General features: G+C 38.6%; 1 protein-coding gene across 7 annotated transcripts in view; it reads left to right on the top strand.

Moving 5' to 3' along the window:
- LPP (LIM domain containing preferred translocation partner in lipoma) overlaps positions 1-21,082 on the top strand; it is a 709,708-nt gene that overhangs the window by 303,233 nt on the left and 385,393 nt on the right. For all 7 annotated transcript variants that reach the window (XM_082624540.1, XM_082624542.1, XM_082624541.1 and 4 more), the window contains one exon: positions 6,742-6,854. In XM_082624540.1, the coding sequence (XP_082480666.1) occupies positions 6,742-6,854 (113 nt within the window). The remainder of the gene's footprint in view (positions 1-6,741; positions 6,855-21,082) is intronic.

Raw genomic sequence — 21,082 nt, 5'->3', positions numbered from 1 at the left:
CCCAGTTGCAGAATTGATCTTCTTAGAAGCAACTTGCCTTTAACAATTTCTTGGGAATCTACTGAAAAGATACTCCCTGATATTACAGGCATATATGTATGTATGTTATCACACAAATAACATTTACTTAATGTCATAAACCTTGATACTTCATTTTTTAAAGATTTTACCCAGTGTGCTTTCTGATGGAGTTTTCTTGGTGGCACATGTGTTTTAATGCAAACTGAAGATGGATTTGAGGGTAAAATTGTAAACAAAGTCTTCAGTTCCTTGGTTTCATAATAAATTGCCTCTCATTTATGAGGAGAATGCTACAGCTGTGATATAACTCAACCACCTTACAGAGATTTTTCACTCCTGTTCTATTTATTTTATCTTCTCACTTGTTCTCTTTTCTCAACCTTGCTCAGAGAGCTTCGTCTTCTCAGATTTGGTCTTCTCTACTGAGTGGGCAAATTTAGACTTAGCTGCTCTTTTGTGCATAAGTGAAAAGAAAAAAATGTCGTCTATCATGTACACATTGTACAAGTCACTTACATATAGTTTAGCTTAGCAGTGTTCAAACTGTGGATTGAGACCTATCTATGGGTCACAGTCACTTTAGTGGGTCACACACAACACCTTTAAAGTAAATAAATAACAGAGAAAATGTTAGTGTAGATTACATGCAATAAGTATGGTTTCATGAAACCCTTGTTTCAGATATACATGTACTTACACATGTCCAGATAGGAGTTTTGCATCATCATATAAAAGGTTATTTCTTTACTCTGGGTTGTAGTAAAAAAAAAAGTCCAGAGTCTCAGTTTTAACTGAGTTGATCTTCAGAGTGGCACTGTGAAGTGGCTATTGTTATACTCATTTAATAGGTGGAGAAAACTGAACCTGAGATGGTAGCACTGCCTTTTCCAAAGTAAAGGGTAGAGCTAAGCTTTGTGTTTTAAGTTTTTGGGCTTGAAATTTTGTACTATTTTCTTTGGAACATATTTCCTTTCTCTATTAGTTACTATTAATGGAAAAGAGTAACTGTCTTTACTTGAAGCTTATGATTTGGTCACCATAATTATTTTTATTTCGTGTGTGTGTGTGTGTGTGTGTGTGTGTGTGTGTATGTATGTGTTCCAACCCAATCTCTTGTGTACTCATAATTTAAATTCTTAATTTGAGGAGCTCCAAAGTAATTTTATTTATAATTACCTTAAAGTTTAGATTTTCCTTGAACAACCAGAATTTCTCCATTTAAGAAAGTTAGAGAGCCAACATCTGCCAACTGCAAGGGCCCTTCATGTGCGGTCCACAGATCTACATCAGCATCACCTGGGAGCATGTGAGAAATGCAGAATCTCAGGCCTCACCGCAGACCTGGCGGATCAGAGCCTGCATTTTAGCTAGATCCTTTTGGTGATTTGAACATTGATGTTTGAAAAGCACCTAAGACACCAGGTCATTTAATAAAAAAAAAACAATTGAGTGATTAAATGGCTTTTTATTCATTTAGTTTTTCAGCATATGTTTACTGAGGGATGACATGAACCAAACTTTATGCCAAGTGGTGGGGATATAAAGATAAGTTATGAGTGGGCTCTGTTTGTTAGGAGTTTCAGTTCTTACTAGGAGAGAATGGCCATGAACACATAAATGCAATCAAGTATTATAGATGCTGGGATAGAACCTGTATGAGGCACAAAAGGGGCTGTTATCTAAATCCGTATGTGTGTGTGTATGTAGGTTTACATCGATATTTGGATCAAGAAGGAGAATGATACTTGCTTTTTTTTTTTTAAACCATAGTAAATGAATCCAGACTTTATTGATGATCTGAGTTTAATTACTCCCTTGTATTTTTGCACTACAATCATACATAACCAGTGACTTACCGTCTTCTTTGTTGGTAAATTCTTGTTATTTTCTCCCTCTCTGGGGGACTTCATATCATGAAGGGCTAAGCAAACTCTTTTTAGGTAGCTGCCTTTTATATATGCCTGAGCCATGTTACTGGGGTAACTACGGTGGGTGATAACTCAGTTACAATCAAGTAGCCACATCTGCTTCTCAGTGCCACTGCCTTTTTACCCCTAGACTAGAAAGGGTAGCTTGAGAAATTATAAATAGCTGGGTTTCTGGGAGTTTTTCCTCACTCTCTTCAAGTTAATGGTATGCATAACGGGCTATTTTCTGATGTCAACTGGAATAAAGTAGTGTTTGGGAATCAGGGATATAATACCTTATTTGCCGAACTCACCCTTTAACTGCCTCATGGTGCTACATCTGGCACAAAGCAAAAACCTTTTGAATATTAGCTGAATGAGATGGGATGGTATAGAGCAAATTAAGCAAGATCTTTCCTTGCTTCTCTCCAAGGCATTGTGAACATCCATTTCCAGCTCTGTATTTCACTAGCAGTATAACTTTGGAGTAAATCATTTTAGCTGGTAATTGGGGAATAAATGTATTTTGCGTGTTGGGTAGGCTTTGTATGGTGAGGAAAAGGGTAAGGAGGAAACCAGGTTTATAGACATGTGTCTGTGAGTACTCTACTCATAATAAAACTAAATATTTGTTTCTTAGCTTTTATGTATCACCACATTCCCCAGTTGCCTGATGTGTGTCCATTTTTGGCTTGCCTGTTTGATTTTTCAGTGCCCCTGTAATTCACAGGGTCTGGGAGTTCACTTGGATTTCCCCAGCGAGCCCAGAGGGCAGGGCAAGCACTAATGTGAAGGTCTACAGCTTAGCATTGCTGGTTGTAAGATACTACAGCTGATTCCGTCCAGGTGCTTTTTCCTCTAGGAGGGTTGCCCCGCAAGCATCTCAGCCAGGTGCTCTTTCATCGTTTGAAGAAATCTACTGAAGAGGAAAGGATCTTCCCCCGCAACATTTATATACACATGCTTTGTTCTTTCCTTTTTGCCATCTTCCTTAAACATGGAAAGTGTACCTTCTCTCTTAAGCTGAACTTACTGTTACTTAGAGGCATTTCCCTCTGTTGACCTGCCTGTTAAAATGGTGAGCCTTAAGTCAGAATTCTCATAATAGTCCTTAGTCTGATTGAAAACTCTTTACGAAGAGTTTTTCTTTGCAACTGTCTTAACTAGTCATGCTTCCCTTCAAAGGACCCATTTTCTATCCCTTTATCATGTGTGTGTGTCTGTTTTCTAGACGTTTACCCAGTCCTCCACATCCTTTTAAAAAGTGAGCTCCACTCTAAACAATGTAGCAGGAAGCCTATGATGATTGAGCCTGAAAGATGGAAAACTTTGGTCTAACTTAGTAACTGATTAAAATAAGCAGATACTTATTATGAGGTTATCACTGTGACTTTAATAATCTGCCTAATCTTGCCTAGAACACATGGTCTAGATTTATGTTGTTTTCAAGATATTTCTTTTAAAAAAATACATTGTATTTTCTTTCTCGGTTCCTTTTCACCCTCCCAGGACTCTCATTAACCTGCACCTCACTATATTTAATTTCTATGACAGAAGTATAGGGTCAAGAAGGATATAGTTGGAAGGGACCTCAGAGACAGGCAGGTGTACTTTTTATTCTAAGACAAGTTTGCTCTTAGAATTTGGGCAGTTCATGTGTCTTTTGTGGGCCTCTGTTTCTACCTTCATAATATGATCTCCAAGATTTTGGTCAGTTCTGATACTGTTTAATGGTCTGACAACTCCTATGACATAAAGAATCTGGTAGTATAAGAAGGTGCTGAGAAATTCTCTTTTAAATTGAATATGAAGAAGACATAGGTCCAGATAGAACATTTGAACCTGAAAATTAAGCCGTGAAGTAGAATTTGATCATCAAGTCTCCATCAACCTAGACTTCTTTGCTGATCACCTAAAACTTCATTGTGAGCTTTCATCTCATACATTATGACTTTTAAATGTAGAAAAGATCTTGGTGACGATCCTTTTTACTTGACAGGTATTTCATTTTTTTTTTGAAGGCCAGTGAATTTCTCAGTCCTGGCGGCACATTAGCATTATCTGGGTTTTAAAGGAATACGGGCATCTGATCCCTTCTCCCCATTCCTTTTCCCCATCCCTGAAATTCTGAATGCATTGGTATGAGATAGAGTTTGGGCATCGGCATTTTTAGATAAGATTCCTTGGTGATTCTAGTATCTGGCCAATGTTTAGAACTCTTAGATGGAGTTAATAAAGATTTATGAGACTTATAATTTTAATAAGGATATAGACAACATATATCTTCAGATGTGCACACCCAGAAGAATGAGAAAAGTAGAGATATTTCTATATGACATGCCATTGAACCTTTCCAATTCTATGGGGTCCAAAGTAGGAATACTATGACACTTTGCTTAATGCAGTGGTTCTCAAAGTGTGGTCCCAGGCCCAGGAGTACTAGCATCACCTGGGGATTTATTAAGAATGCAAGTTATCAGACCCTGACCCAGACCTACTGAATCAGAGCTTCTGGGTGTGGGACCCAGCAATCTGTGTTTTAACCAGACTGTCCAGCGATCCTAGTGAGCTCTAAAGTTTCAGAACCATCAGCATAGAGTTGTTGCGGGAGTAAGAGGTAGCCTAGGAAAATCTTAGCACAGTGCCTGGTGCATGGTGAGAGTCCAAAACACAGAGTACTCTAAAGATAGTGTGTTTGACTTCTTGGTACCCTGAATATGGCTGGGAGCTAGACTTGACAGCTGTTAGCTACTCTTCCAACTCTAAGACTGTTACTTTTTAAAAATTTATTTTATTGAAGTATAGTTGATTTACAATGTGTTAATTTCTGCTGTATAGCACAGTAATTCAGCTATACATATATGTGCATTCTTTTTCATATTCTTTTCCACTATGGTTTATCATAGGATATTGAATATAGTTCCCTGTGCTATATACAGTAGGACCTTGTTGTTTATCCATTCTATATATAATAGTTTGCATCTGCTAATCCTAAACTCCCAATCCATCCCTACCCCACCTCCCCCTCCCTCTTGGCAACCACAAATCTGTTCTCTGTGTAAGACTGTTAATTATAAGGCAAATGGAGCTCAACTGAACAATCTCAAAGGTGTATCAGAACAATCAGTCCAAGTCACCATCCTTCCACTGTGAGATTTAGACTCTTTCTTTTCTGAAGACCTAAGTTGTGATGTTTTGGTACTATCCAACAGTGACTCATTGAGTGGTAGAGACTATACCACTAAGTGTTGAACAGCTGAAATGCAAGGAAAAACTATGTATCCATAGAGGAGGACAGTTCCCCAACATGTCTAAAACATTATTGCTAAAAGGAAAAGGGCACATAGAGAAATTTTTTTTAGAAAATGAAGGTTTCCTTTTCTTAATAGAATTTACTGCAAAGAATATTTAAAAAGATTCCATACCTAGAACCCATAGCGACGTTAGATTTCCTAGTATCCTAAAGCCTGGATCGTGTATAGATTTCCAAATTGGATGTTTCTTATTCCAGTTTCTCCTAATCTTGTCCTGCACATACTTTTAGATTAGTCTTTAGAAAATCATATTCTTAGAAGTGTTTGCTTCTCAGAAATCCTTAATGGATCCTCACTGCATGCACAATAAAATTCAAACACTATGCTAGATGTGGAACACACTTAAAAGCTTATTTTCATGCTGCTTTAATTTTTATAACCTACTAGTGTTATTTTACATTCCTATGTTTATGCTATATTGTAACTTGCTTTTTACTCTCTAGACCCTGATTTTTTTTTTACCATTATGCCTCTATTTTCCTTTATTTCTGTGTAGCATGAACTTACTATCTACATCATAATGTTCAGGGGCAATTTAAATACTCCAGTAAAGCTTCCTTGTTACTCCAAATGAATGTAAGCTTTCCTTTATCTTAACTTCTAAAAGAGTTTGTAGAGCTTAATAAATTGCATCTTGTGTTACCTTACCTGTTTACACATTTTTTCCATCTCTACTTGACTGAAAATTCATTGAGGACAAGCAACAAGTCTAATACACCTCAGTAATCCACCGCTCCAAGCACCTTCCCTGTTCTGGCTAAATGTACTTGACACGCTTCTACACCAGCTTTATGTCACTTCTAAGTATCCTGTCTGGTCCTCATTCTTCTGAAAGTTAAGGATGCTAATTAACTGAGGAGAACTTAGGGAATAATTGCTGTGTAGGACAAAAAATTATGTGCCAAAGCCAATTACAAAGCAGTAAAATGCCAGCTAATGCAAATCTTCCTTGATTTATGATGGGGTTACATTGTGAAAAGCCCACTGTAAGTTGAAAATATTAAGTGGAAAATGCATTTAATACACCTAATCTACCAAACATCATAGCTTAGCCTGGCCTACCTTAAACATGCCCAGAACACTTATATTTAGCCTACAGTTGGGCAAAATCATGTGACACAAAGCCTATTTTATAATAAAGAGTTGAGTATATTATGTCATTTATTGGACACTCTACTGAAAGTGAAAAACAGAATGGTTGTGAGGGCACAGATTGGTTGTAAGTGTATGGGTTGTTCACCCTGGCGATCCCCTGGCTGACAGGGAGCTGAGGCTGCCTGCCGAAGCCCAGCATCACAACAGTATTGCACCCCATATGGTTAGCCCAGGAGTAGATCAAAATTCAAAGTACGTTTTTTGTTGAATGCCTGTTGCTTTTGCACCATGGTAAAGTTGAGAATTATAGGTGGAACCATCATAAGTTGGGGACTGTGTGTATTTGTAAGAGTGCTATAGTATTGCATCTGTGTTAATTTCATGTGTGTGTTCCCTTTCCACAGGTGATTTTCTTCCACCCCCGCCTCCACCTCTAGATGATTCCAGTGCTTCTCCATCGGGCTCTGGGAACTTCCCTCCTCCACCTCCCCTTGATGACAGTGCTTTCAGGGCACAGGTAAGATCTGGGGTTGAAGTCATGTTTATAAGCCATGCTAGGAATCATGAATTCTGAGATTGTTTCTGTGGTGGATAAACATTTATCCAGAGCCTACAGAGAGCTTTACACCTCACAAAGCACTAAGGCATTTTAATGCCAACTGCCAGCTCAAGCTTCCCAGAGTTCTGCTGGCTTGCCCTCTGAAGCCCTGGAAATCCTTTTACCTACTAATTTTATTTTGAAACTGAAAGTCATTCTTTAGGAATGCCATTTGAGAAGTCCACATTTTCTTGTTATCCTGGAGACACAACCAGGCTTTTTTATTGCCTTTTTTCTCTTTCCACAGACATTGCATTCTAAATGAGTAAGGCTGATATTTTAAGGTTCTGGTTGGTCACTGTGGGTACTAATTGGTCAGCAACATCTTTCTAGCAAAAGCAACAGCAAAATTTCTTAGGTTTTCTCTTCTCAGTGAGGTCAGGCGTGCACAGTATTGTGTGTGTTGACTATTTAGAAGTATTTGTGCTCCAGGGAGTGTTGAGAGCAAAGTGAGTCAGGGCTAGATTCAGAAGCAACAGTAAAAGTTCTCAGCCTGAGGGGCTTACCTGGTTGCACAGTGGTTGAGAGTCCGCCTGCCAATGCAGGGGACACGGGTTCGTGTCCCGGTCCGGGAGGATCCCACAGGCTGCGGAGCGGCTGGGCCCGTGGGCCATGGCCGCTGAGCCTGCGCGTCCGGAGCCTGTGCTCCGCAACGGGAGAGGCCACAACAGTGAGAGGCCCGCGTACCGCAAAAAATAATAATAATAATAATAATTTCTCAGCCTGTGTTCATGTAGAGCCACTGGTGACCAGCTGCCACTGTTTAGGCAGTTAAATGCCAGTTATGTCAGGAAGGAAAACTAAATAATATTGTCATAAAATTATTGTCATATTTTTAGGGGTGATGATATTACTATGGATATGTCAAAGAAAAAAAATCCTTATTTTTTAGAGAAATGTCGGCAAGATTGGTGAATGAAGTGGAATAGTGCCTGGTATTTGCTTTAAAATCTAAAGAATCTAAAAAAGAGTGGGTATGTGTATATATATATGTATATATGTGTGTGTATATATATATATGTACATATAACTGAATCACTTTGCTGTACACCTGAAACTAACACAACAGTGTAAATCCACTAGACTCCAATAAAAAAGAATCGTAAGAGTAGGGAGCTACTGAGTGAGAATATAGGTGAGAAAATATTAGTTATGAGTTGATAATCGTTGGGTGCATGGAGGTTTAATTCATTATTTGTTCTACCTTTGTATATGTTTAAGATTTCCCATGATAAATTTTAAAGAGGAAAAGCCATAGAAAGTAACTGCTTAAGTAGTTCAGTTCATCATGTGACTTTTTTTCTCTTAGATTTCAGGTTAGAGGAGACAAAGGTAGAAATGATTAATTCACTCAACAAATATTTCTGTGCTCTGTGTGGGCACCTTTATAGCACTACGTATTCTATAGCAAAAAAGACAAACAGGGTTCTGCCCTTATGAAACTTACATGTTAGTAAGGGCTGTTCTTTGCATATTGTTTAATTTATGCAATTAAATATTTTGTTTAGTCTATCTTCTTTCTTGAATAGTTATGTAACTATTTTGTAAGCATTTAAAATCTTGAGTTCTGAAAAGTTTGCTTGACCTTGTGACAAGAAGAGTTGTGTTTGATACTAGTTGAGCAGCTTATTCTTGTCACATGATCTCGACCAGGTCACCCTAAGGCCCACTTTTCTTGTAATTAAAGATAAGATAACTGTATCTATCTCTAATAATTAAATGAAATACAGATGGATTTGAATGTACTGAACTATAATCACCTTACAGATATTTTGATGTTATAATTGTCGCCATATAAAAGTAACAGCAATAAGAATAATAATAAGGCTTGCCAAGGGTTTCCTTAAGAAAAATCAAACCTGGGGCTTTCATAAAATTACAATAAGTCTTTTTCTGTATAGATCTTGTCCTGTTAACTATATCCAAACTATGACTTTGTTTTTGAAAAGGAAGGAAATAAACAAAAAGCCTGTTGCCATGTTGGCTTATGTTCTATAAAACAGAAGGAAGAAGGATAAAAAAATAAAACAGATTTTGCCAAATGGAAAAGGGCAGATCTGGTAAGAGAGGTGTGTTGTTATTGAATATGTGGAAGATTGTTGGCAAGTTCAAAAGAAAATGGGCAGGGACTTCGCTGGTGGCACAGTGGTTAAGAATCCGCCTGCCAATGCAGGGGACACGGGTTCGAGCCCTGGTCCGGGAAGATCCCACATGCTGCGGAGCAACTAAGCCCGTGAGCCACAACTACTGAGCCTGCGCTCTAGAGCCCGCGAGCCACAACTAGTGAGCCCACGTGCCTAGAGCCCATGCTCCGCAACAAGAGAAACCACCACAACGAGAAGCCCGCGCACCACAAGGAAGAGTAGCCCCCGCTTGCCGCAACTAGAGAAAGCCCACGTGCAGCAACAAAGACCCAACGCAGCCAAAAATAAATAAATAAAATAAATAAATTTAAAAAAAAAAAGAAGAAGAAAATGGGCATGTCCTTTCCTTGTGTGTTGGTGATGTGATGTGATAGAGGCTTGGTCCCACTCTGGCCATATTTGCCCCAACTTTAGATTTGAGCTACGATGGAACTCAGAGTAATGTAATCACAGGAGAAAATTCTGCACGTTTTTCTCCCAGCCAATGGTGAAAACTCCTGTTGCCAAGTCCAAATTATAGCTGGTAAATGGGTGTTTTTATGTAGAAATCTGTTTATGTTTCCAGCCAGATCTTCAGGTCAGAGCCAAAAGAACCTCTATTAAGTGTGACTCTAAGAATTATAAATTTTTCAGAGCTGAAAGGGACCTAAGAGATCATTGAGTCTAAACCTGGTGCCAGGCATCTGGTTACAGCTTTTCAAATACTTGCTGAATGAATTAATTCCCTCTCTTCACAAGTGAGGAAACTGAGACCCAAGAAGATGTGGATCCTATAGTTTCTGACAGAACTCTTTTGAGAAATCTTGACTCTTTATCTGTCCTTCCTTTCACTGTGCACGTGATTTTGCTTCAGGCCTCTCAAGACTGAGGTTCCAATGAGGGGGTAACATGCTTTTGTTTGGAAGGACCAGGTGTTGTTGGAGTTTTGCTTGTCTCTGAATTTCTGATGTATGCTGTAAACTTTTTTCTTTTTCCTTTGCAAAAGGCAAATATTTAGTGTCAAGAATTCTTGTTTTGAGAATTCTCATTTTTGTGGGAAGAGATGAATCTTGGAAAATCAATGAGAGATTTTCTTTTCTGTCAGTATCAGTTCGAGCATAGTGGCTGTAAGGTTTGGGGTGACCATTTAGCAGTCACTTCATTCATTTGTTATTCATTCATTCATGATAAGTTGAAAAACTTCTATAAGTCAGACACATATGCTGGGGTTCATAGCCTTAGAACTTGTCATCATGGGTCTAGTGCCCTGAGTCTCAACGTTGGAACTTTTAGCTTTGTTTGATCTCATGCCACAATTGGTAATTCCTTTCTATTTCAGCCAGCCAATGGGCAGGCATATAGCATTGTTTAGAGAAGTTTTAAAGAGGCAGAATATGTCATAGAATTTCAGGTTTGCAAGGGAATTAGAGATCATAACTAAGTGCCTTTTCTGTCGTTTAACTCTCTTAATTTTTTTTCAATTTAACAAAATGTTTATGGGTGACTACTACAGCTGAGGCAATGTTGAAGGCCAAGGAATAGATCAGATACAACCTCTGATTCAAGCTTGGAAGATGCATATATACCCAACTTCTAAATTAAGGTGTTTCCTAGTAAATTATTCCTTAGTCATCATGCTTTGGTCAGAAGCACAATCTTAGTCCTTTGTTGAGGTAAAGGGTGGGGAAAATAAATTAACTATTAACATGTCTAGAGACATGCAATAAGGATTCTTGGAAACAATTTCAATTGAACTGAACTTTGATGGCTAATTAGGATCTTAATTTTCAAATGGGGGAATGGAATTTTAGGCAATAAAGCAACAAGTATAAGAATACAGAATATTCTGAAGAATATTCTGAAATCATTGCAGGTATTTGTTATTATTGAAATATAAGGTTAACATCCCCAGGTCTGTTGTTGGGTGCCAAGTGGTGCTTTTAACACACCATCAGACAAAACGTGTTGCCCTTGTGGGAAGCCCTATGCAAATAGCTCTGAGTTGTCTGGTAGACTTCCTTGAGCTCCTCAGGGGTTTACCTGCTGATACCTGATGGCTTTGAGTTCAGGTGCCCGATATTTAACTTCCTCTTTTTATGACATGTTTGCTTGACTTTTTCTTCATGACCACCAGCTGACACCTCCTCACTCTGCCTCTCTCTTTGTGGCCCAGACTGTGGCTTGCTTTTACGTGTCTGTGACCCTGGGCTTTTACCTTTCTAGTTCCCATCAGCTCTTCCATCCCTTCAGGCAGGTGGCTGCCTTTGCTAGGGTACCTCCAGCGCCTCCACCTCAGAAAACAGACTGTCTCATCCATTGCTGGTTACTCCAGGTATTACAAATGTACTTTCTCTTATTGAACTGAAATTTGTCCCTTTATGATTTCCTCATACTGATTTTCTTCCTACCCTCTTAGAAAATGATGTGCATTCAAAGGAACTGTCAGGCCAGGAGAGAGAGAGGTGGTGTCTGTCTCAAGGGGGTGATCCATAAAACTCCTGAAAGAGGTCACTTTTCTAAGGAGAGCATGAAAACAGTGTCATGTGAGCTATTCACTGAACTTGGGGAAATGCCCAGAGTTTGTTGAAAAGAGAAGGAAGAAGAGAGACTTTTTTTTTTTTTTAATTTTTAAAAATTTATTTTATTGGAGTATAGTTGATTTGGAGTATAGTTGATTTACAATGTTGTGTTAATTTCTGCTGTACAGTGAAGTGATTCAGTTAGATATACGTTCTTTTTCATATTATTTTCCATTATGGTTTATCACAGGATACTGAATAGAGTTCCCTGTGCTCTAAGGTAGGACCTTGTTGTTTATCCATTCTATATATATTAGTTTGCATCTGCTAATCCTGGGATCCAATCTGTCCCTCCCTCCCATTTTCCCCCAACCTTCCTTGGCAGCCACAGGTCTGTACTCTATGTTTATGAGTCTGTTTCTGGAGAAACTTCTGAAATCCTTTATTGTCTTGTCTTAAAGTCAGGGTCCAAAAGTTTGTGGGCCAAGTCATTTCTACTCTTGTGAAAACAATTTCAAAGCTCATAGATGTGTAGGGTGAATGGTGGATTGTAGTCATTTATCTACTTACTCATTTTATGTATTTCATTTATCAATAATAGCTTAAAAATCTATTGATGTTTCAGTAGAACTGGAACTGAAATCTGTGTCCTGTGACCCTTAGTCTAGTGCTATCATGATCACAGGTATGGAATGACAGAATTTTACTTGTAGACGTAGAGAACTCAGGCCCCCAGCCATGGGCACATTCATTCATGAGCTCACAGAAATAGGCAGCAGGCCTTGCTTTATTTATATGGTTTGGACATACCCTACCATAGAAGTCATCCCTTCTGCTACCTGGTAGTGGTGTGAGGAAGGAAGAGGCTGGGTGAAAAAGGAGATCCAGTCTACAAAAATTAAGAGTAGAGATGCAATATTGCCAGAGAAAACCCAAAATGCTCAGCAAAAGCTTTAATCCACTCTGAAGTGCTTACCCTTCCTGTGTAGTGAGCATATAAGAATATCTTGATCCATGAAAACATACCAGAGGAGTGACCGTGATGCTTATTTCTTCCTGGCCCTTTGCCTTGTTCCTTTGGGTCTTGTGTTAGCGAGGGGCCCTAGTTGAATTGTAGGGTTGTTTGTGACCCTGGCAACAACAGTGGCAGCAGCAGCTTGCTTCATGATTATCTCCTCCCTTCACGGTCCCCACATGTAGAGGAGTGCATGTTTAGCAGGGCTGGTGGGTTCCTAGGCATGTCACAGCCTCCGGGCAGTGTGACTCTCTAGAAGCGAATGTCGGAGTTTTCCTGTTTGCCTTTCGCTCTGAATCATCCTCTGATTGGGTATTCAGATGAGAAATGAGATATTTTTGGTGTGTAGACTTATAAAAACTTCTTTGAAAGTAGCAGGCCACAGCCGATAGGGAGTATTCCAATGTTTCATTTAGTAATTTGACCCTTTTTCTTGAATGTCATAGTTTCTCTTCCTTGTTCTTTAAGAATCTATTTTAAAAGGTAAACCCTTTCCCAGGGATCGATAGTGGAGTATGTGTACACACACACGCTCATTCACCCATATCAACTCAATTACCACTGCTGCTACTCTTTTGCAATAATCTAGGACACATGCATGTATTCTGCAGTGAAAGTTTGGCTGATTGCTGGACAAGAAAAGTCTTATGGGGAAATAGGTTGCGGTCAGTTCTGTCGTGTGTTGAGATAACCAATGAGGTTAGATTTGCTTTAGCTCCTGAGTTTCTTTATTAGGAGTAATTTACAATATTTGCATATTTCAGAAAATTTCCTGTGCCCAAATTAAGTGAAACTTAAGTTGGTTCTTTCTGAGTCAGTGGAAGTTTTTATCCCATTTTGTCTTTCCCATCAAGAATCTTAGTGATTCCTTCAAAGCTGAAATACATTTATTTATTTTTCGTACATCTAAAAAGTAGTGCATGTTTTTCTTAGTAATGTAAATAAATCAAACAATATGGAGTAAATATTTTCAAACATGTTTCTCTATCAAGGGAAAATTATGATATGCATGTGTGCCCCACTCCTAATATATACACCATATGAAGTTTGAGCACTCCTTTTCCTGCCTCATCTAAAGTATTATTAACACAGTTTGGAGAATGTGTTGCAATATTTTAAACTATATAACACCTCTTTTTAAAGAATTATTTCTCACATTAAATTGTACCATCACATTATTAATAAACTATAGCTTTTGTTTATTGCATTGTTTCTTGTTTGCTATTTCTTTTTCTTGAATTGATCATATTCGTTCTTTTTTGTCCTTTTTTAAAAAAATTTCTTCCTCCTACAATACTTTATAAAATATTTATTTACTTACTTACTTATTTGTTTATTTATTTATTTGGGAAAGGCTACATGGATGATATATTTTCTAAGTCCTTGCACATCTGAAAATGACTTTTTTTGGGGGTTTCATCGTTAAGTAAAAGTTTGGCTGCAAGTAGAATTCTAGGGTCAAATGTTCTTTACCTCAATATTCAACAAAGATTTCTATGTTATTACTTTGTATCATTCAGTCTTTAGTGTTGCAGATGAGAAATCTGATGCCAGTCTGATTCTTTTTCCAATTTAGTAACTTTTTCTTGTTTGAACTGTAAGCTTTGTGGGATTCAGCAATTTTACTACACTGTTTCTAGATACAGCTTCCCTCACCCTCACCCCAATATTTCTACTCAGCATTCAGTGAATCTGTTTGATCTGAGGAGTCAAGTTTTTATTTAGCTAAGGGGGATTTTCTTGTGATGTTGGGAAAATGAGTTTTAATTTTTCATTTGCCATCTTCTCCCTTATGGAACCCCTATTTTATGGTTTTGGATTTTTTCCCCCATTCTTCATATTGGTATTCTTTTTCAGTAGTTCTACCATATGGAAGAATCCCTATTGCTTGCTTCCTTTCTTTATTTTTAATTTTGTGGTGATGATGTACTCTCAAATTATAAATGCTATATACACCTGAATTTAGGGAGAAAATGTGCTTGGGGGCCGCTCTGAATCTGCTGTTCTGGTAGACCTAGTTCACTTGCACTCCAAACTTTATCTTTTATCTAGATCAGAAACATACAGTCCTTTACTTGCCACTTTTTTTTTAATTGGAGTATAATTGCTTTACAATGTTTTGCTAGTTTCTGCTGTACAATGAAGTGATTAAACAGACCAATCACAAGTAATGAAATTGAAACTGTAATTAAAAATCTTCCAACAAACAAAAGTCCAGGATCAGAAGGCTTCACAGGCGAATTCTATCAAACATTTAGAGAAGAACTAACACCTATCCTTCTCAAACTCTTCCAAAAAGTTGCAGAGGGAGGAACACTCCCAAACTCGTTCAATGAGGCCACCGTCACCCTGATACCAAAACTAAACAAAGATATCACAAAAAAAGAAAATTACAGACCAATTATCACTGATGAACATAGACGCAAAAATCCTCAACAAAATACTAGCAAACAGAGTCCAGCAGCACATTAAAAGGATCATACACCATGATCAAGTGGGGTTTATTCCAGGAATGCAAGAATTCTTCAATATATGCAAATCAGTCAGTGTGATACAGCGTATTAACAAACTGAAGGAGAAAAACCATATGATCATCTCAATAGATGCAGAGAAAGCTTTCGACAAAATTCAACACCCATTTATGATAAAAACTCTCTGGAAAGTGGACATAGAGGGAACCTACCTCAACATATAGTCCTTTAAATATCAGGTCAGCCACAGGGCTTGTGCATCCAGTCGTCACTGTGTGGGAGGCCAGGGAACAGGTTTCCCTTGGATACACATGCCAAGAGCAGAACAACAAGCATCAAGGCTATTTATTAGTTGTGAAGATCCATTGGCAGGTAGCAAAGCCCCTATTTTACATGATGTACATATATGCCCAGTGAGGGCAGCAGTAGGCTGTGGCCAGCCCTTCTGCGGGGTGCTCTCTGCTTGAATTTTCAGTTTCCTCCCTCACTTTTTCCCCATTCATGCCTTTCGATGACTGTGTCACCAGGAGTGTCAGGGATTGTGGCAAAGTACCTTTTATTAGAAAGAATGAACTCATTAAGTGATTTCACTGCTGTTTTGACTGGTTTTCAATATGTGCCCCAAACTTCCTTTTCTGAGAGGCTTCCCCACCCCCTCACCTTTTTTGTCGAGGCAGTTTGAAGTCAGCTCAGATATTACTATCTTTTGCTGTTTATCTCAAGCTCACGCTGCTGCCCTTGAGGGCGCCACCACAGAAAAGCCCTCCCCGATTGCATCATCTATGCCAAGTAAAACTTCAGGGACAACATAGTATGATGGCGAACACTGTAAGTGCTGATCCAGACTACCTGGGGTCACACGTGGCTCCCCACTCACTAGCTATGTGACTATGATCATGTTATTTAACCTTTTCATGCCCCTGTTTGCTTATCTGTAGAATGGGAGTAATTGTTGTACTTACCTCTTTGGGTTGTTGTGAGGTTACATAGAGAATATCATATGAGCCTGCCATAGCCTAGAGCTTAGTAAATGTTTACCATTGATGCGATTATGGTTACACTGTTCTATGTTAACTGGTCTCTGTGCTGAATTCTGGCATCGTTATTGCTGTCCTTTGCTTTGTACCACACCTCCCCAAGGTTCATTAATGATGTACCACACCTCCCCAAGGTTCACTTGAGGATTTTAAGGCTTTTTACCAAAGAAATACTCCCACAAGCTCTTTCGTCAAAATGATTGAATTAAATAATCTTAGCTCTCTTATGACTCTAAAATTCAACACCCCAAGGTGTTATTACCAATAATAAAATATTAGCTTTTTATAACTTCACAGTTGTTTACAAACTGCAAAATACTTTATATTATTGAATTTGATCTTCACAAGTAAGAATAGCACACATTTAATTTAACAAATACAAAAAACATTAAGCCTCAGAGATTTGAGGCAGCTTGCTTAGATTTCACAGCAAGTTTCACGGAAGCAGTGATTTATTTTTGAATGGATAAAAACAAAAACAAAATGCATTTGGGGGACTTTTAAGCCTCTTGGCTTAGTATCAAATCCCTACAAATGAGAGAAGGCAGATCATTTTAAATTCTCAAAAAGCAGCCAAAGTCATCAACAATATGGGTTTATGGCTAGTGGCCAGGGGCCACCAAGATAGCTTTCTTTGTAATTCTTTAGTGGAAATAAGCACATCTTCCATCCCAGCCTCCGGCATATTCCCTGGCAATCCCCTCACCGATTGTACCCTGTACTTCTTATCCGTGGATTTGGTAAGGAAGCCCTATTGGGCTCACAGATCCTTTAGTTCCTTTGTAATTTACGTAATCCACTCAATATGAGCACAAAACAACTTGATCCGAAAGAAGGGGTAAAAGTGGGCATAGAGGATGCCAAAACCAAAAACCGAGGGCATTAACTCATATTTTATTTTTGAAACTCTAATGTTTTAGGATTTTCTGTGCATAGCTAATTTGGGTTGATCCATTCAAAAGTCAGGTATTTAAAACTGAAAATATATTATTGCATGCAGTACTTATATGAATCCTTGAGGGGTTAAGCTGTTATTATCATTATTTTATCATTAACTTTTGTGAGTTTGACCTGTCCAAGGCTCCTACCCTGTAAATTTCATAAATTCCAAAATTGACATTGTTTTGTTTTTAATGAAAGACTTTCATATACTTTATCTCACTTGAGGCTTTAAATAACTTATGAAGGGGAAGGGTAGGGATAATTCTCCACTTTGTGCTAGTGAAGGGACTGAGGCTCAGAGAGTTAGGTAGTAGTCCAGGTTTCCATAGTATTAGGTGTCTTGGGGCAGGAACGAGACCCTACCTTTTTCTGAGTCACGCCAGTCCATTTCTTTCTCTTTTGGCAGCACTGCTTTATTGTTACTCTTCCTTTATACTGTTTTTCAATGAAGGACACAAAACACCAATTGTCATGTTCCTGTCCAAGTAATTTCATTAATTGGTAGCCCATGTTTTTATGAGTTTGGTTGTAAAATCCTCTATTGCAATATTGTGTTTAGCCTTTTTAAAATTGTCTGCATCTTTACAGATTGGAAGATTGTAGTTTGACATTAAAATACAGGAAAGCTGCTTGTAGGCCTTTAAAATGGAATTTTTTCCAAATTTTTTGTTTGTTTTTATATTTATTTTGTCAATAAACTTCAGTAAAGATGTCAATTTTTATTACTGTAGAAAAAAGTAAAATTGGTGGTACCTGGTGTAAACAAGGAGAGAGAGAGAGCGAGAGAGAGAGAGAGAGAGGGCACGAGAGCAAGAGCCCAGACACTCCCTCCTTTCCCCATAGTTTGTGTCATTTCCTTTAGTGCTTAAAGGAGTCTGTGCCTATCCTAAAACCACCTTCTGTTTTGACCTGTAGATGACACATCCATATGATATGTGATTTGGGGAGGATCATCTCTAAGAGCCAGATCTCTAAATTTTTCAGTCATAGAACTAGTATGATAATTCTATTTCTCTCATCTTCTGGGTTTTTTTTTTTTTTTGGACAGTCAGATGAAAATAACCCCAAATAGCACTTTCTGAATCAGTAATTAAAGGATTTACCTTAAAATATATTTTTTTCATAACATTATTTTAGCATCCTTGAGCTTTAATTCTTTCTATTAGAAATTATATATTTCGAGCAATGATTAACTGAATGGCCTTCAATAGTATGTTTGATGTATGATGTGTATTGAAAAGAGCATGGCAAACTGTCCCCTGAACACAGATTTAAGGATTCACGCCATAGTTTACTGCGCCGATATGTGCACCTGAGAGTCAGGGTCCTGACTTCAGAAAACCCGTCTCAGAACTGCACAGAGGACGTGGCTGGCTGAGACTCAGGTATTCCATTGAGAGATGATCAAACAACTAAATAAAAAATACAGCAACCAGAAGAATATTTCACTGTGCACATTCAGAGAACTTCATCATTTTTATTATCATTTTACATCAAGCCATTTTGTAACTTGAAAAGTGCCTATTGGATTGTTTCCATTTCCTTTTAGCTCATTGAAAGCCATACAGTGTCACTTTAGTATTTCTCTTCTGACCCAGTGGGGACAGAAACCAGTTTTTGGGCATGGCAACTACTACAGAAAACTATTTCCACAGTTACAGATTCAGCAAATGAGGCTCTCTCCCCTCCCTTCCACCATGTTTCTCTCCGATTTTAAGTTACAGTCCTACCATGAACTTAAGTCATTTTAACTCTATTGAAATGGCTCTTGTATGCATCTGCTACCACCTACCCCCACCCCAACCCCACCAATCCCTGATTTGCTAATGACTGTTATTTTTCTGAGACGTTCTTATACCTCTGTCAGGCAAGGAACACTCTTGATGACTTGAACCTCCTTGCTTCCTCCTTCAATTTTCATTAAAAAGAACCCCCTTGGGGGACTTCCCTGGTGGCACAGTGGTTAAGACTCCATGCTCCCAATGCAGGGGGCCCGGGTTCGATACCTGGTCAGGGAACTAGATCCCACATGTGTGTTGCAACTAAGGAGCCCGTGACACAACTAAGGAGCCCACCTGCTGCAACTAAGACCCAGTGCAAATAAATAAATAAATATTAAAAAAAGAAAAAGAACCTCCTTGGTTCCTTTGCTAGATCTGCAGCTATTCCTTTTCTATCTTAGAACTCCCTTTTTCTTTTCTTCTGTCCTGAATTTTTTAGGTGCCCACTCAGTGTTCTCCCTTTTGACCTTCTGTCTTCTCTCAGTAGAATTCACAACTCTCACAGAGTCCATTTCCATCCCTGTCTATTTAATGACTTGGACTAGTTACGACTCTTGGCACTGTGTCTTTCTTTGACAACTACTGTGCCATTTATCCATAGAAAATCTTTCCACAGGGAACCCCTTCACATTCAATAGGTGTACAAATTCTACTCACGACTTCCCCCAAAACTTCCATTCTGTTAGAGGTACCACCATATTTTCTTGGCTCCCAAATTCTAAACTCTGTGGTCACTGTTGATGGGTCTTGCTTTTAAAATATATCTATCACCAACATCTGATTTTTTGTTTGTTTGTTTGTTTCAAAATGACTCTCAGGTTTGCTCTAGTCTCTTCATTTTTGATGTCCTAGTTCATTCCTTCTCCGTATCACAATAGACTCATTGCTTTGTGGTTTTTTTCCCTTCCAGCAGCATTTCCCTAACCAATTAGTCTTCGAAAAATGTTATTTTCCTTCTATGGCTTTTTTTGACTGCCACACTAAATTTCTTCTCTTAGTTGATTTTCAGAGTACTCCAAGACCTACCTCATCCTTTAAAGTACACCTCATCTCCCACTGTGCTCTTTTCATCTTTGCTCTTGCGAGGCTGATGGCGTCCCTGTCAGTTTCCCATGTAAGTTAATTCTCCTTGTGTCTTTCTTGGTGCCTGAAGTATCCTCAGCTCTCAGCTGATCAGGAATCCTCCCCATTTTTTAAAAGCCTAATTCGTACCCTCTGACACCGCCAGATATGTCATCCCCATCTCTCCCTTCTTTGCATCCTGACTCTATTGACTGAGTGGTGTGGTGAAGTGACGTGAACCTAGGGTTTAGTGCCAGGAAGCTCTGCTCTATTGCTTACCAGTTACCTTCACATGCAAAATGGGAATGATCACTTAGAAAGTTATTTTGAGGATTAGTTAAGGTAAAGAGTATAGAGTATCCAGTAGTATCTGGTTCATAGTAAAGGCTACAGTGAATCAGTTAATGGATAAATCAGTTAATTATGTTTCATTTTCCTGCCACTGAATATATGCCTGTTTGTGGACTGATGTAATTATATCATGTGCCTCCAAACTCTATATCATAAAGCCAGAATCAAAATACGACATGGGGGAGACCTGTGGAAATCACTTAACATCACAAATCATAGAGCCTCAGCTTTGAAAGGATCGTCATCCATTTCATCTTTCCTGTGATGAGGAAATGGGTGCCCAGATTTCTTGAGTCAACTGCCCAGGGTGACACAGTAGGAGAGGTGACCCCAACCCCCATCCCAACTGGAAGTTCTGGACTCACAGATTTGAATGCTATCTATTATTCTCTTGTTATTCCCCTTTTAGAAACTGTCGGAAGGTTGGATCACAGCTCACATTCCTGTATCACCCATAGTGTTTATCTCATTGAGGGGTATTTGGTAGATACTTGTGGATTGATTGATTCAGTCTTTGTCTTGGCAGTGAGAATTCTCTGGAAACCTCTATGGAGTATGTACTATACATAGGCTTATCACCCTTTTGATGCTTTTGATGCTGTTGTAAACACTCAAAGGGTCCAACATGTACACTTCTGTGCACTGGCTCAGCATGGTGGGGAAAGGAAACGGGAGAGGAAGTTATGTTATATACATCTTGAGCAAATCAAGCTTTTCTATTTTTAGTCCTTGCTACTGTTTGGAAAGTACAACCCTGTTCATGGCAGTCTGGCATGCATTTCTTTAGTGCCATTTCAAAAAGGGAAAAAAATAAATATGGGAATTTTTTGTAGTGAAAATAGTTAC

This window comes from Mesoplodon mirus (assembly GCF_964341445.2).
Source record: "Mesoplodon mirus genome assembly, chromosome: 6".
NCBI classification, from domain to species: domain Eukaryota; kingdom Metazoa; phylum Chordata; class Mammalia; order Artiodactyla; family Ziphiidae; genus Mesoplodon; species Mesoplodon mirus.
This window is presented reverse-complemented; position numbering and strand designations above follow the sequence as displayed.